This window comes from Eublepharis macularius, chromosome 5 (assembly GCF_028583425.1).
Source record: "Eublepharis macularius isolate TG4126 chromosome 5, MPM_Emac_v1.0, whole genome shotgun sequence".
Classification (NCBI taxonomy): Eukaryota; Metazoa; Chordata; class Lepidosauria; order Squamata; family Eublepharidae; genus Eublepharis; species Eublepharis macularius.
Genome location: NC_072794.1, coordinates 75,018,492 through 75,030,601, shown reverse-complemented (window position 1 = coordinate 75,030,601; position 12,110 = coordinate 75,018,492). Strand labels below are relative to the sequence as shown.

General features: G+C 43.1%; 1 protein-coding gene across 2 annotated transcripts in view; it reads right to left on the bottom strand.

Moving 5' to 3' along the window:
* DNAI4 (dynein axonemal intermediate chain 4) overlaps positions 1–12,110 on the bottom strand; it is a 69,544-nt gene that overhangs the window by 23,872 nt on the left and 33,562 nt on the right. For both annotated transcript variants that reach the window (XM_054980787.1, XM_054980788.1), the window contains exon 9: positions 849–1,087. In XM_054980787.1, coding sequence (XP_054836762.1) covers positions 849–1,087 — 239 coding nt within the window. The remainder of the gene's footprint in view (positions 1–848; positions 1,088–12,110) is intronic.

The window sequence follows — 12,110 nt, the reverse complement described above, 5'->3', positions numbered from 1 at the left end:
ATGGCTAGCCAAGGGAAGTCAAATTATTCCTGACAGGAATAATAGTTATTTGAAATTGGGATGGGAGGAGGAAAAGAAGGAGGGAAGGAGGAAGGAAGAGGGAAAACATAGTGTGTGCAACGATGGTGAAAACTAGTGAGGTTTAGAAACAAATGGCTCAATTAGATCTGATCATATTATTTAAATAGAACAGAAGTTCTGGACTGCTACTGGTAGCAAATGCCAAATGGTTCATGAGCAAACAAGGCACCTGTCTTGCTGAGGTAGACTGTATCACTCCGCCAATGTGTCAAGATTCCTGAGAAAGGGAACCTGGCAATTGCAAAGAATACTCAGTCATATATGACTTGTCATATATGACAAAGTCATTTATAGACTATCATCATTTTCCACACTTTAATCCATTGTTTGCATATGAGAGGGGTTGTTTTTTCTATTTGTTTGCCCCAAATATTTTGGTTACCAACGGTTGACAGGTCTCTGTACAGACAGAGAGAAGAGTCTGATCTAGGGATTATAGCAGGAATAGATTTGAGTTCTGTGGAGTAGTTTAGGATTAAGCTTCATTTAGAAAAAAATATCCCTGTAGGTTCGGACTACCGGGCATTCCCATTATCCATTGAAGAAAGTACCTATGTGGCCACACTTCCAGCATTTTGGGATGAAGCATGGGCAAATTCTATGTACCTTAATAAGAGTTATGTGCCATGGGTGAATACTGTGGCAAATTCAGTTTCCTTGAATATGCAGCTCTGCTGCCTTTTGGAAATTTCAGGACGTATTTAATTTGAACCTTGAGGCAGATCCACTTTGCCCAGCTCTTAAGAAAGTAAATAAGAATCACTTACAGGGTTCAGTTTGTTCCAAGCCATGCAGCTCACACTGTTGCCTTTTGTTGGATGACATCCATAAGACCACAAGGGTTCCAGAAAGGGAGGTGGGATTTCTTTTGCTACTTCACCTAGTTCTAGCAACAGGGAGGAAGAAACTGAAGGTTCCCTCTCTTCCACCGCTTCCTCCTCTTCCTCCTCCTTTTCTAATTCTTCGTCAGAATCAAGTATAGTAGTTGCAGATTTGACATCTGGCTCTAGAACATGATAGAGAAAAATTGGAATCATTTCATCCCCAAATAGGCATTACTATATTGAATCAGACCAAAAATCAAACTAGGACAGCATCTTCATAATTACAGCTCCTGTGATGCTCAGCAATCTTGGTTGTATTTCATGTGGCTGGGTTGGTCCGAGATCTTCTTCCTTCTGCTGTTAATGTGGCTTAGTCCACCACTCTTGCTAAGCAGAATATTCCATCTATGTTGGGAGAATTACATGATACTGGGAGGCCACCCCAGTGTATCCCTGGTGATTCTATTGGGTGTTCCACCATAACAATTTCAGCATAGATTCAGCCTGTCCTACCACCCCCATGAAGTCATTGAGGGTGGTGGTGTCATGATTCAGAAGTCACAGGGAATATCCAGACTCTTTCAAACTTTTCTTAGCCCCTTCCAAAACTTTTCACCTAAACTCCTGAACAGAGCCAGAATGTATACACATCAGTAGTAAAAGGGTATACCATGAATAATTAATGAGGCATTACGTCACCGGATGTGACGTAAGCAATGGCGCCCTCCTGTGACGTCACCGGAAATGACGCCATCAAGCCCCGCCGCCGGAAATGACGCCATCAAGCCACGCCACCGGAAATGACGTGGGCAAGCTGCGCCACAACCCCTGACGCCATCGGAAGTGACGCCAGCAGACCACTCCCCCTGCCACATCGCCGGAATTGTCGTAAGCTGGCCACCCCCACCCATGACATCATCGGAAGTGACGGGTATACCATGCATATTAATTAGGCATTTTGCATATTTGCTGTATCATCGGAAGTGACGTGTGCAGGCCACCCCTCCCCTATTACCTCAGCGGAAGTGACATGGGAAGGCCACAACCCCTGCAATGTAACTGGATCTCCTTTCGCAAACACCACCCACTTCCACGTCAGTGAACTTCCGCCTGCTGCACCCCACCCCGGAAATGGGGTAACCACCACAGCTATTGGCTGAGTATGGCCGTGTGACCCCTCTATCAACACGCCCATTCACCCCAACCAATAGGATGCTCTTAGACACACCCATACAAGGTGGTTTTTAGGAAAGAAGCCATTTTGCGCTAGCACACACGCGGCTGGGCTCTTGCTGATAACATGGATACTCCTGTGAGGCCCCTGGAACTTATCAGCCCACCCCCGGTGGTGAGGCCTAAATTCAAAAGACGTTATATTAGCACCAGCTCTGATGACGATACAGAGCTGGTACCGTGCAAGCTTCAGTTTTCCGCACCTGTTTACGACGAGGAGACTCGAACATCCGCAGACATAACTGACAGTGAAATGGTCCAAATATTGAATGAGCTGATGGAAGTGTCCCCAGAATTCCAAGAACTGATTTCACAAGCGAACTCTCAAACACAGGTAATTTGAATGTGGGAAGGAGAAGGGGTAGCGGGGTCAAAAGAGGTACTGAATGTAAATGGCGCACAGAGCTGTTAAGAAAAAAATAAAATGTGATCTTTACTGTTTTATAGGGGCCTTCCTTCAATGTTCTGGAACTTCCTGAATTGACTTCCACTGTGCCTTTGGGTAACCAAGAAACACAGGACAATTTAACTTCAGCAGAGAATTCCCAGGTAAGGCATGGATTCTTTAGTATTTTTGGGGGAGGGGGTATGTGGGGGATCAATTATGTTGCTATAATTTGGAAAAAACCCTAAAATGCATTTAAACCTTCTTTATAGGCCACATCTGCAGGAGCAGGGGGAATGATAACCTCACATGAAAGGCTCAGGTCTATGAGAAGCCTTCTTCAGCTGAATATTGACCGGGATATTGACTTTATTCCACCACGCCAGCGCAAATCCGCCATGAGGAGTATTGTAAGAGCAGCAGTTTATGGGATTCTGAGCCACTGCATAAATGGATATTTATTTGAGTCTTGCGAGGGCTGCACGAATGACGCCCCGGGCCAGAGAGACCACGAATGCTTAATATGGACTGAAAATGAGCTGGACAGGAAAGTTAAATTTGTTTGTGATGAAATATGTGCGAGCTCTGCTCTGTTAATTATAAGTTCACTTGCCTATTGTCTGGAATGCTTGGTTTTCACTCAGGAAAATATGGATGAAGTTTACTCCTTAATAGCCCAAGTTGGCAATGCAGTAAATTCCCAAAATGCCCTTGAAAAAATTTTGAAAGAGTCTGATAAGAGAATGTTGCAGCACATTGAATGCTTAATCAAGGGCAGGTATTTCAGAACATTTTTTGCCCGTCAACAAATGAAATAAACAGTGTTAGAACATATTCACAACCTGATATTCAAGTCAAGACATTTCTGTAAATTGTAGACTATGTAATATAAAATGTAAAATAAAATGAACCTTTCTGTAAACCAGTAGTCTTTTTTTTACTGCAACTTGTGGGTGGGGAGGGGGGAGGGGGGTGCTAAGTAAATCAAGACTGGAATCCTTTTCAGAAAAGCGTGGCTAGAAGGTGGGGGTGGGGTGAGGTAGTTTCCTTCAGCCATATGGTTTCCCCATTGCACTGAGGGACCACCTGATGGACACAGCCAATCACAGAGGTGCCTTATTGAACCATTTTTGAAATTCATTGGTCCTTAGTTACCTACAACTTGTCTGGGAGGCGGGCAATTCAATCCAGCCTACAACATGTGCTTTCAGAAAAGCATGGCTGGAATGTCTGGAGGGGACACACCTTCAGGCACATAGTTTCCCCATTGTACTGAGGGCCACCTGAATGCCACAGCCAATCACAGAGGTGCTTTACACACAATGGAGCCAAGGTTTCATAAAGACTGTGCTAGGTTAGCCTTGCCCTCTTTTTCCTGGAACTCAAGACAGAGCCTGACCTTACCCAGGTGAGTTGACACCCCCCCCCCATTATACAACCTTTTTTTGTTTGGGAAAATGTGGGAAAATGGGGGGGGGCTACTAGTTTTTCTCTATTACTTGCTGCATTTTGGGTGGTAGTTGGTAACTTAAATTGGGGCAGATGAGGCTTTTTTAAATAATTGCCATTTTGTGGGAGAAAACCACCTTAATGTTTCTATAGGCTGCTATTTGAGTGGGAGATTTACCAGGTGTTCTTGGAAGTTTGGACCTTTGAAACCTGTGTCCTGGGTTTTAAGCTTTAGATTGCCATGTTAGTGGGGAAATTAAAGCCAGATTTCTGCAATTTTTCTTTTGGGGTGTTAATTATTTAGATTGTGATGTAGGGATTGTAGGTTTCTGGCGAGGAAAGCTTTTATTTCTAAAATGAATTGTCCCTCCATAGATAGTGAAGGCCTTCCCAACATCTTGAATTTTATAGCATCACTAATAAGTTCACTGGAAAAAGAGACCAGCTATGGCCAATCCAAATGATGGTAAATATGCATGCTCTTATAAATACTTTTTTTTTAAAAAAAGGTTATTTATAACTTAGCACGAAAGAGATTTTCATGGTTTGTTGTCTCCTGTTTAGTTCAGAATAGCTATCTTGAAAGTGGAAGAGATGATGATGGGGCATCGAAGCCATGCTTGTGCAGAAATTCTAAAGAAAAAAATACAGCTCCACAGCTGACTCTTTGGGGTGCTATGAAACATAAAAAAACACAAGCAGGTATATTTTATTATTTGTGGTGCACTATGGTTTGCGGTGTTTTTGACAAACTAGCACATTATGGACGAGGAAATCGTTTACAATAAAATGGAGCTTTCCCCCTTACTGGGGCATGTCTGGGCATGTCTTGGAGGGGGAGGGGGAGGGGAATGAGCGGTATTCACGTCATGCCTGAAGGCCATGTGCTTTCATAAAGCAATGGCGGGGTATGGGGAAGTTTTTTCCTTGGGCTGGGGCAGGTGTAAATATGCGTGCTCTTATAAATCCTTTTTTTTAAAAAAAGGTTTTTATAACTTAGCACGAAAGAAATTTTCTATGGTTTGATGTCTCCTGTTTAGTTCAGCATAACCATCCTGAAAGTGGAAGAGGTGATGAGGAAACATCAAAGCCATGCTTGTGCAGAAATTCTAAAGAAAAAAATACAGCTCCACAGCTGACTCTTTGGAGCACTATGAAACATAAAAATCCACAAGCAGGTATATTTAATTATTCACAATGATCACAATTTTGAGGTTTTTTGACAAACTAGGGGGCTTCTGAAATGCTATTCTCAAGGTTTACTAAAGTTATCTTTTGTTTTCCATACAGACCGTGACTCTCCTAAAAGGTCCTCAAAGCAGAGCTCCCCGTTGCAGCGCACGAATGTGACCCAGCAGCAGATACCCGCCAGCAGGCTTTCAAACCCACATACCATACAGCAAACCTGCAAGAAAGGATTGGCAAACCCAACCAAGCCAGAAGCATGCGGTAAATCAAAAAGAAAACACGTACACCAAACTGACATTAAACAGACACAAAAGGGGGGGTCTTCAATGCCACCCAGCAAGAAACCAAAAATTGACATTTCTGATACTACTGCAGCTGTTAAAGCTATATGTGATAGGATTGCACTGTTACATGGTAATTTGGATAGGTTAGGTTATAAAGATATCAAGGCACTGACTACCGCAGTTGAGAATGTAGTAGATCTAAAAGTCTCTGATACTACTGCAGCTGTTAAAGCTATATGTGGTAGCATTGCACTGTTAAATGGTAACTTGGATAGGCTAGGTTATAAAGATATCAAGGCACTGGCTACCGCAGTTGACAATGTATTAGATCTAAAAATCTCAAATCTAAATGTGCAGCAAGGGGGGTTCAAGCAAAAAGGGGCAGGCCGGGTCAAGCCTCACCTGACCCCATACCAGAGGAAAAGCAAATCTTTGAAATTCAAAAACTTATGGAAAAGAGTGATACTTAAACTCCTAAATAATGCTAAACATATTAATTCCCGTCCAAAACGCAGTGCTTCCATTTTAAAGCTGATAAGTAAAAGACAGAGGGCTAAAGAGCCAAATCAACACATGGCTGGTGGTTGTCGCCTCATCTCAGAGGAGGCGCCAACTACCCCCCATTCAGCAAATGGAACTACAGCACCCCCTAAAGAAAACCCGCTAGAATTACCTCCACAAGAATCCCCACCTGCCACCCCCCATTCATCAATTGACACTGCAGCTAGCCCTATATGGGCCACCCCTGAAGAACACCCTCAGGAATTACTTCCGCAAGAAAACCACCCATCTATCGCCCAACTGGCAAATGACAGTGCTGCTGTCTCCATTGATGAAAGCCCCCAAGAATTGTCCCCCAACAATGATCCACCCAAAGTTTACTTAGAAAGGGTGGGGCAGTGGGAACGACAATTGCAGCGCTTGCCAATGGATCAATATGGAGAACTTTTCCGATTTGTAAACTTGGAACAGTTAAACCACCCAGTACTTGTGCAGGAGGCAATTCGTCAATCCATTCAGGGGCTTCTTGATGAGATGAGGGCTAGAGTCCAGGAGGGTGATTTGGTACAGCTCCATCTTGAGGGTGGGGGGTTAAGTAACCCTCTTCGCTCAGTGAGAAGGCCGGTTGGAGACTTCCCTGCCGAGGAATTCATAAACCAGATGGCCAATCTTATGCAAAGTAATGCGGAAATCCACCTTCATGGAAGCCTGCGGCTAGTCATGACAGTAATTAGAAACAGGGGTGGGAGGGGAAGGCGGGTAATAAGCACTATCCTCTATAGTGAGGTAATCCATAAGAAAAAACAGCACTTAGTTGATCTAAGCAACACTGATAGTAACTTGTGCTTTGGGGGTAGTCTCTTGGCGGTTATGTCAAAGAGGATGCTCACCATTCCGGAATTATCAGAAAGAGCCCGCAATTTGTATAGAGAACTAGGAATTTCAGAGGATAAAAAAATATTACTATCTGATGTGGTCATGTTTGAGAAACATTTAAAGGTGAATATAGGAGTAGTTATCAATGGGGGCAAAGGTTGGGAAATCTTTAGAAGTGGGGATCCCATACATCCTGAAACATACTTTGTACTGCTTTATGAAAATCACTTCTACGGCATTAGGAACATAAAGGGGTTCTTTGGCCAGAGAAATTATTGCTCTGTTTGTGGTAATGTTTATAGCCACTCACACACCTGCAAGTATCGGTGCCGCTTATGTTTGGAGACAAAATGTGTTGTTCAGCAGGAGGAAAGGTGCCCTACTTGTAAAATATATTGCAAATCAAGGTCCTGTTTGGAAAGGCACTTGAATTTGGCAACATGCACAGTTAAAATATTTTGCAATTCATGCCGCACCTATGCTCCAAAGAAGCACACATGCAGGGTGCGGTGGTGTAAGCAGTGCAAAGAGCCCGTTGGGGACATAAACAGCCACCGCTGCTACATGCCCCCAATTAAAGAAACTAAAATAACAAGCAAATATATATTTTATGATTTTGAATGTACACAGGAATCCGGAATACATATTGCAAATTACATTTTCGCTATGGGGCTAGAGGAATGTGATTCTTGGGAATTTAAGGGTGGAAAGTGCGTTTCAGACTTTGTTAAAAAATTCATCAACAAAAAGTACAAGGATTACACTTTTCTAGCCCATAACGCAAAAGGATATGATAGTTACTTTATTGTTAGGCAGTTGTTGGTTGAAAAGGTGGATGTAGACCTCATTACACAAGGGGGAAAACTGATGTGTGTGACTGCAAAAAAGTTTGGTATTAGGTTTATAGACAGTTTAAACTTCTTACCTATGAAGCTTGCAAAATTGCCACAAGCCATGGGCTTTGAGGGGTGCAAGGGCTTCTTCCCCCATTTCTTTAACACTGCCGCAAATTGGGCGTATGTCGGCCCCATGCCTAGGGTGGAGGATTATGGCATTGATAATATGATGCCAGGTGAGAGAGCGGAATTTCTGTCCTGGTACCAGGATAACCAAGACAGTGTTTTCAACTTGCAAAAAGAGCTGTCTTATTATTGCCAGCAGGATGTTAAAATCCTGAGAAAGGCCTGCCTCCTATACAGGGAAGAAATTATTTCCATCTCAAAAATTGACCCTTTCCAATATATTACTCTCGCTGGTGTTTGCATGGCCATGTTCAGACACATGTTTTTAAAACCAGACACAATTGCACTGCTGCCACATGACAATTACCACAGACAGACCAAAAGATTTTCCACCCCATCTATACAGTGGATGCTGTATGTCCAGCATAAAGAAGGTATCGAGATACAGCATGCTCTGAAAGGTGGAGAGTTAAAAGTAGGACCTTATTTTCTTGACGGTTTTGCAGAAGTTGGTGGGGCCCCCACAGCCTTTGAGTTTAATGGGTGTTTTTTCCACGGCTGCCCCATCTGCTTCAGCCCAACTGACAGAAATCCACTGACTGATTCTACGTTTGGCGAGTTATACCACCGCACACAGATGAAGGCCAGTTTTCTGAAAAGCCAGGGGTTTGCAGTTAGGACCCTGTGGGAACATGAGTGGAGGGAGATGATGGAGGATGACAGGGATCTTGGTGCTTTTCTAAGGGAAAAGAAACTGCCCTCACCTCTATGCCCTAGAGATGCCCTTTTTGGCGGGAGGACAAATGCTGTCTGTTTGTATTATAAGCCCCAGGCTGGGGAAAAAATACACTATTATGACTTCACCAGCCTGTACCCTTTCGTAAACAAGACAAAGAAATACCCTATTGGTCACCCAATCATTATTTATAAGGACTTTGCCCCTCTCTCTGAATATTTTGGCCTTGCCAAAGTTAAGGTGCATCCACCTCGAGGGCTCCTTTACCCTGTTTTACCCTTCAAGGTGGATAGCAAACTTCTATTCCCACTGTGCCGCACATGTGCAGAGGCAAAACTGAAAGCGCGCTGCGCTCATTCAGCTGAGGAAAGGGCCCTAGAAGGGACCTGGTGTACCATAGAGCTACTTAAGGCTATAGAAAAGGGGTACAGTGTGATGTCTATTAGTGAAGTGTGGCATTTTGAAGAAAGCTCTGAGGAACTGTTCTCAGAATATATTAAAATGCACCTCCGGCAAAAACAAGAAGCGTCTGGGTACCCTAACTGGTGTACAGATGAGGAAAAAAGGGAGAAATATATTAAGGATTACCTAGAGAAAGAAGGTGTTCAGTTGCGCGCTGAACACATAGCTAAGAACCCTGCAAAGAGGCAAATTGCAAAATTATTTTTGAACTCTTTGTGGGGCAAGTTTGGCCAGAGGTCAAACTTGGTGAACACTAGCATTGTGAGGGACCCAACCAAACTTTTAGAGTATGCATTTTCTCCGGCATATGAAGTATCCAGCTTTGATGTAATTGATGACGAGACAGCAAGCGTGTCCTGGAAGCACGCTAAAGACAGGCACACATTATCAGGGAATACTAATGTAATGATTGCCTGTTTTACTACTGCGTACGCAAGGCTGGAACTTTATGAGCTGCTAGATAAATTGCAAGATCGTTGTTTGTATCATGATACCGATTCTGTCATATTTTTGAGTCGAGACGGGGACTGGAATCCCCCTTTAGGAGACTACTTAGGTGACCTCACAAGCGAGATCCCACCAGATCAATATATTACCGAATTCACATCGGCTGGGCCAAAGACATACGGCTACAGATTATCTGGGGGAAAGGTGTGTATGAAAGCCAAGGGGATTACTCTTAATGTTTCCAATTCTGTAAAAATAAACTTTGACACGCTGAAGGACCTGGTGCTAGACTACGGCTCAGAGCAGACTACTAAAGAGATCCGAGTCCAGCAGCCCTCCATCATAAGAGACAAAAATCAGTGGCTCATCCATACAGGGCCACTGAAAAAAACATTGAAAGTCGTTTATGATAAGAGGGTCCTAGTGGAAGATTTCAAAACTTTACCATACGGTTTTTAATATGGATGTACGCTGGAAACATCCATTTTCTGCAGTAGTGGCTGGTCCTAGCAACTGCGGGAAAAGTTTTTTTGTAAAAAACATTTTGGAAAATGCCCAACATGTACTGTCTGTCATGCCTGAAAATATTGTGTGGTTTTATAGCTGCTGGCAGAATCTGTATGATGAAATCCTCTGTAAATACCCCTTTGTAAAATTTGTGGAAGGACTGCCTGAAACTCTTAATGATGATCAACTTCTCCCCACCAATAAAGTAAATCTTATCATAGTTGATGATTTGATGAACTCAGCTTGTGAAAATCCAGAAATTGAGAAAGCCTTTACTAAATACGTGCATCATCGGAATCTGAGTATCTTATTTATCACTCAGAATATTTTCTTTCGTGGGAAAAGCAACAGAACCATCAGTTTAAATACCAAATATCTAGTGTTGTTTAAAAACCCCAGAGACAAGTTACAGATTGCAACACTGGCCCGTCAAATGTACCCGGGGAAGTCCCAGTTCTTTCTGGAGGCCTTTGAGGATGCCACACAAAACCCTTATGGGTATTTGGTTGTAGATTTAAATGCCTCTACACCAGATTCTCACAGGTTAAGAACAGGACTTTTCCCACCAGAGTGGCCTGCAGTGTATGTCTTAAAAACAAAACCGGCTTCCTCTGGGTACAAAAGAAAGCAGCCTGCGCTCTAACCCCCCTGTTGTCCCCGTGGCCTTCAAAGGACAACATGTCCAGGCGTATAAAGAGAAATTTGGCACTCCTAAAACTACTCATTAAAGCTACTCCACAGCAGAGGAAAGCCATTTTATGTTCAGCATCAGATGATCTGGTCGCGGCTATCTCAGAAATCGCCCTCAACACTTTAAAAGGCAACATCCCTCTATCACCTCGGCAGGTGTGCATACTGAGGAAAAGGCGAAGTTTCATCAAGAACCTGAGTAACAAAAGAGTATCTCTAAAAAGGAAGAAGCAGTTGGTGAAACAGTCTGGTGGGTTTATTGCCCCTCTGTTAAGCTTTGCTATTCCTCTCTTAACAGGGCTTTTAACAAGTCAGTAATGGAATATGCAGAAAAAATGTATTTGGTTCCTAGCCAGCAGTTAGCACAATTAAGGGGCCCCCCTCCTCCTAAGGAGGAAAACATCAGAACTGCAACAATGTATACCTTAGATGCTGAAATGAAGGGGATTCTTCAAAGGCGTGACTTGACAGAATATGAGAAGGCCAAGCATTACGATGCCCTGCTTCAAAAATTTTTAACACATGTGAAACAGGGGGAAAGTGAAAAATCTAAACTGAGCCTGTTTCTGCCTCAGCCAGAGGATTCTTCTGTAGAAACCCCTAAAATTCCTGATGCGATCTTCCAAGAAATAATAGACACTTTGCCTGTTAGATATAAGAAACATGCAAAAGTGCTGTTAAACAAAATGAGACAAAACAAAAGTGTTTCTTCTTGGGATGACCGTGGAGTCTTTGTGTACAAAGGAGAAAATATCCAAGGCTCCAATATGCTGGACTTGGTGAAGGGGGTTACTCAAACACACACCCTGCCTAGCCATCGCATACCCACAGGCTGGGATGCTTTCATGAAGGCCATGGCTGAGCTGAATGTTCCATCTTCTGTGGTGGGAAACCCGATTAATCGCCAAGCTTTCGAGCATCTAAAGAACCCGGTCTCCTCCAAAGAGATGCCGGCCCATTTTCGTAGAGCTTCTACAAAACGAAGAGGCAGCTTGCCAGCTGCATGGATAAATTTGTAATGCTTTAAAATAAAAAAATTCCTTTTAAAATTTATACCGTGTTTGTTTGTTTGTTTAAACAAAACAGACAGACAAAAATCACATTTTAAGCCCACATGGGGGCGCTTTATTGAAATTCAATATTGTGGAATTCGTTGCAAGATACACATGCCTGGGGTTGCACAAAGAGGTTTGGAACAAGTTTGGGCATGCCCTTCTTTTTTACAAACTCTTCCACCATTAGATCATTTTGAGCTAAGTCATCAGAATACAGTTCTTGGATCTGATCAAAGGAAAGTCCTTTATTGCGCAGCTGTAGAAAAAATATGCAGTGATAGCCACAGACCACTGAGTCGTCAGCCTGTAGCTGTCTGGGTTGGAACGCCGTCTTGTTGGCATTTTTTCGCAAAAAATTCACAATGGTTTTGGGAAACAGGGGGCTGTCGGGAGGATGTCCATAAGAGTCAAAAAATTCACCACACCCATC